Genomic DNA, 5,000 nt, shown 5'->3' with positions numbered 1-5,000 from the left:
TGTTTTCTCTTTCTTTCTTTTGTGTTTTAGTGTTACTGTTTTTGTGTTTTTTCTGTGTGTTTTATTTATCTGTATTTATTTCATTTATTTATTTATTTATTTTTATTTCCAGTGACCAGGAAAGGAAAGGAAAGGAAAATGGAGAGGAAGAAAGAGAGACGTTGATGAGAGAGAAAGTCAAAAGTGAGAGAAGAGAAAAGAAAGAGAGAGAGGAGTGAAAAAAGAAAAGTAAGAAAGAGAGAAACTAATAAGAGAGTGAAAGCAAGGAAGAAAAGTGAGCGAGAGAGAGAGAGAAAAAAAAAGACAAACAATAAAAAAGATAATGAGAGAAAGAGAGAAAAACAAGACAAGAAAAAGATATACAGAGAAAAGAAAGTGAGTGACAGAGGACAAGATAATGAAGGAAGGAAAGGAAGAGAAACCAAGATAGTGAATGTGTTTGACTCATTGAAGAAAACAAGAAAATAAGAAAATAAAGAAAATAAAGACAAAAAAGTGATCAAGTAAGTGAGTGACTGTTGAAGATGGTAAAAAGAATAAGACTGTGAAAAGATAAAGATAGTAAGATAGAGTGAATGAGAAAGAAAGAGAGTTACTGATGACATACAAATTTTGAGAAAGATAATAAAGATAAAGGTGAGAGAGAGAAAGAAAGATAATAAGACTCTGAAAAGATAAAGATAGTAAGATAGTGAGTGAAAAAGAAAGAGAGTTACTGATGACATACAAATTGTGAGAGAGAAAATAAAGATAGAGAAAGGTGAGACAGAGAGAAAGAAAGAGAATAAGACTGTGGAAAGATAAAGATAGTAAGATAGAGTGAGTAAGAAAGAAAGAGAGTTACTGGTGACATACAAATTGTGAGAGCGAAAATAAAGATAGAGAAAGGTGAGACAGAGAGAAAGAAAGAGAATAAGGTTGTGAAAAGATAAAGATAGTAAGATTAACGTGAGTGAAAAAGAGAGTTACTGATGATATACAAATTGTGAGAGAGAAAATAAAGATAGAGAAAGGTGAGACAGAGAGAAAGAAAGAGAATAAGGCTGTGAAAAGATAAAGATAGTAAGATAAAGTGAGTGAGAAAGAAAAGGGGATTGTGAGAGAGATATTAAAGATAGAGAAAGGTGAGAGAGAGAGAGAGAGAAAGAAAGAGACCGACCATTGATGCTGTAAAGATAGCGGCAGAATAAGAAAATAAAGATAGCTGATGAAAACAAGTGAGAAGATTAAAGAAAGTGAGGAAATTAGAGAAAGAAAGACAGGGAAAGTGAGAGAGAGAGTGATTGAATGGCCACTGATGACGTAAAGAAAGTGAGAGAGTAAAGAAAGTTAGAGAGAGAGAGAGAGAGACAGTGACCCCCCCCTCTCCCCTCTCCTCCCTCCCCCCTAATTCCCCTCCTCTTATCTCCCTTTCCCTTTCTCCTCCCTTCCTTCCCCTCTCTCCCTTCCCTTACCTCTTCCTTTCTCTTCATTTCCCTTTTCCTCTCTTTCTCCCCTCATTACTCTCCCTTCTCTCTCTCTCCTATTCTTCCTCTCCTCCCCTCTTCTAACCCTCTTTCTTCCCTCCTTTCTCCCCTCTCGTAATCTTCTTCTCTTCCCATTCTCTCCCTCCTTCCCTCTATTTTAACCTTCTCTCCCCTTTTCTTTTTTAAATCTCTTTTTCTTGTTTCTTTTTTCAACTCCTTCATTTTCCTTACCCCTTCTCTTCCTTCCCTTTCACCTTCCTTCTCTCCTTCCTTCATTTCCACCCCTTCGCTATCTCCTCTTTACCTCCCTCTGCCTTTCCCATCTTCTAGCCATCTTCCTTTCCCCTCTCGCTCCTCTCCCTTTCCCTTCCTTCCCTCGCGGCCCTTCCTTCCCTGCTCCCTTTTCCCTTCCCTTCCCTACCCTTCCCTTCTCTTTTCTACACCCCTCCCCTTCCCTTCCCTTCTCTTCTCTCCCCTTTCCCTCTCTTCCCCATCTTCTAGCCATCTTCTTTTCCCTTCTCCTTCCTCCTCCCGCCCATACCTCCCTTTTCGTCATGGGTCTGGTCGCCGCCGCCGCCTCCGCCCCCGTGGCCGCGTCGGTGGTGTCGGCAACATTCTGGTTCCTGCCCGCCCTGCTAGCCGCGCTCGCCTACTACAAGTATGACGAGATTGACCCCGAGTCGCGACCCATCAACCGACGACGCCTGCAGAGGGAGTACGACTTTGTGATCAGTGAGTAGCGGGAGACTTTGTTAATGTTTGTTTTTTTGTTATTTGTTTGGTTATTTATTTATTTTTATTGTTTTGTTTTGTTTTTTGTTTGTGGGTTGGTCTATATAGTGGATGTTGTTGTGTTGAGAGAGAGAGAGAGAGAGAGAGAGAGAGAGAGAGAGAGAGAGAGTCTTCGTTTTTTTTCTTTTTTTCTTTCATTTCTTCCTCTTGTCCTTTCTTTTCTTCCTTTTTTTTTACTCTTCCCTCAACCATTCATCACACACACACACACACACACACACACACACACACACACACACACACACACACACACACACACACACACACACGCAAGACTACAAGAGCGTGACCTTGGAACACGAACAAGTTTTTCTGTGTGTGCAACGTCGAGGTCAAGTTCAAGCTCAGGGAGGGAGGGAGGGAAGGGAGGAAGGTGAAAGGTAGGAAGGTTAGATGACGGGTGAAAGGGAGGAAGGGAGGAAAGAGAGGGAGGGAGAGAAAGGAAAATAATAAGGGAAGAAAAAGAGAGGAAGAGGAGGAAATGAGAGAATAAAAGGGAGAGAAGAAGAAAGGGAGGGAGGAAGGGAGAGAAGAGAAAGGGGGAGGAAGAAAGGAAGGGAGGGAGAGAATGAGATAAAATTAGTGAATGGAGAGAGAGAGAGAGAGAGAGAGGTTAACTTCAATTTTACGACCTAACACTCTCTCTCTCTCTCTCTCTCTCTCTCTCCAATTTTCTTAAAGCGTACAAATTCATGTTATTTAAAAAGATTATATGAATTTCGAGCGTAATTTTTTTCTCCGATTCTGTCATCAAAAAGTGTGTGTGTGTGTGCGTGTTCATTCTTTTCCTCCCTTTCTTCTTTCTTTCCTTTCCTTCCATCCTTACCTTCCTTTCCTTCATCTCTTCCCTCCTCTCTCCCCTTCCCTTCCTGCTTTCTCTCCTTTCCTCCCTCACCTTTTTCTCCATCCTTCCCCTCTTTCTCCTTCCCTCCCTCCCACTCTCTCCCTTCCTCCCTTATGTATTTCCTTCCTTACCTCCCTTTTCTTTTTCTCCCCTCCCTCAAATCTTCCTTCTTCCCCTTCTTCCTCATCTCTCCCCCGTTATTTCCCTTCCTTCTCTACTTTCCTCCCTCCCTTCCCTTCCTCTTCACCTTTCCCTCCCTCCAGCCGTCTTTTCCTTTCCATTCTCCCTTCCTTCCCTCCTTCCCTCCCTTCCTCCTCTCTCTCCCTCCCTCCCTTCTTCCTCCCTAAGGCCATCGGGAAACAGCCAACAAAACAGCTCTATTAAAATTTCTCTTTATGAGGTAAGCTAAGTATTGTGGGGGAGGGGGGAGGGGAGGGGGAGGGGAGAGAGAGGAGGTGAGGAAAGGGAATGGAAAGGAAGGGAAGGGAATGGAAATTAAGGAAATAGGAGGATGGGGGAAAGGAGAGGGAAGGGATGGGTGGGGAGGGGAGGGAATAGAAGGGTTAGGGATATGGAAAGGGAGGGAAAGGAAAGAAAGAGAAGGAATAGGGAAGTGATGGATGGGAAGGGAAGGGAAGGGAAGGGGAAGGGGAGGGAATCGAAGGGGGAAGGGAAGGGAGGAAAGGGGTCAGAATACGAAAAGGGTGTAGGGAGGGGAGGGAAAGAAGGAGGGAAGAGATAGGGGAGGGAAAGGGGAGAGAAGAGAAGGGAAGGAAAGGGAAGGGGAGAAGAGAAGGGAAGGGAAGGGGAACGAGAGGGAAGTGAAGGGAGAAGGGAAGGAAGGAAAGGGGAGGGAATACGAGGGTGTAGGGAGGGGAGGGAAAGAAGGAGGGGAGAGAAAGGAAGGGAAGGGAAGGGGAGGGGGGTAGAAAATAGAAGGGAAGGGAAGGGAAGGGAAAAGGGAGCAGGGAAGGAAGGGCCGCGAGGGAAGGAAGGGAAAGGGAGGAAAATAACAGGGAGGAAGGGAGGTGCGCTGTTATTTTGTGTGTTTGAGGTTTAGCGCTCCCGACTCATAAACAAGAGGTCCTGGGTTCGATTCCTCGGGCGGAGTGGAGAGGGATATGCAGTGAATGGGTGTCGGGTGTGTGTGTGTGTGTGTGTGTGTGTGTGTGTGTGTGTGTGTGTGTGTGTGTGTGTGTGTGTGTGTGTGTGTGTGTGTGTGTGTGTGTGTGTGTGTGTGTGTGTGTGTGTGTGTGATCCGTCACCTGAAGTCCAACATCGAGTACAGAGTGTGACCAGAACGGGGTGAATGAATGACATGCCCCCCACTCCCTCCCGCTCTTCCCCCCTCCCACACACATACATGTTTTCTCCCTGCTCGCATCCGTTAACACACACACACACACACACACACACACACACACACACACACACACCCGCACACGTCGATGCATAATGTCACACTCTGTCACACTTTCTCTTCCTCTTCAGTTTGTCACCGGACTTTTTTTTTTTTTTACTTCGATCCAAGTTGACATTTTGGATCCGAAAGCGTGAAAATCTTGTCTGTTTTGATTTTTTTGTCTATTATTGTCTGTGTCGGCTGGGCGTGGCCGGTTTGTGCTACATAGACATTCAGACCACACAGCCCTATGACCCCGGCGAGGCGGTCTGTCCCTAAACCTAAGTGAAACTACATCACATCAAATGGGGAGTTGGCGGCTGAGTGGTTAACGTGCCCTCTCTCTTTGAAGTTAGTGCATTTATTATTCTGCTTGGACAAAGTTTGTCTCGACTCATAAACATTAAGCTCATGTAACACCTTTGTCAATAAACTAACAAACTACTACTGTCCCAAGACTACCCACCTGCTGTCCTGAAGAACAGCCCGGACTCTG

General features: G+C 44.8%; 1 protein-coding gene across 1 annotated transcript in view; it reads left to right on the top strand.

Annotated features, from left to right (window-relative positions):
• The window catches only part of LOC127005344 (glucose dehydrogenase [FAD, quinone]-like), a 45,795-nt gene that overhangs the window by 7,338 nt on the left and 33,457 nt on the right, over positions 1 to 5,000 (top strand). The window contains exon 2 of the mRNA XM_050874112.1: positions 113 to 2,198. Coding sequence (XP_050730069.1) covers positions 2,021 to 2,198 — 178 coding nt within the window. The 5' untranslated portion in view covers positions 113 to 2,020. The remainder of the gene's footprint in view (positions 1 to 112; positions 2,199 to 5,000) is intronic.

The sequence above is a fragment of the Eriocheir sinensis genome, chromosome 30 (assembly GCF_024679095.1).
Source record: "Eriocheir sinensis breed Jianghai 21 chromosome 30, ASM2467909v1, whole genome shotgun sequence".
NCBI lineage: Eukaryota > Metazoa > Arthropoda > Malacostraca > Decapoda > Varunidae > Eriocheir > Eriocheir sinensis.
The sequence above is the reverse complement of the archived record's forward strand: the minus strand, read 5'-3'. Positions and strand labels throughout refer to the sequence as shown.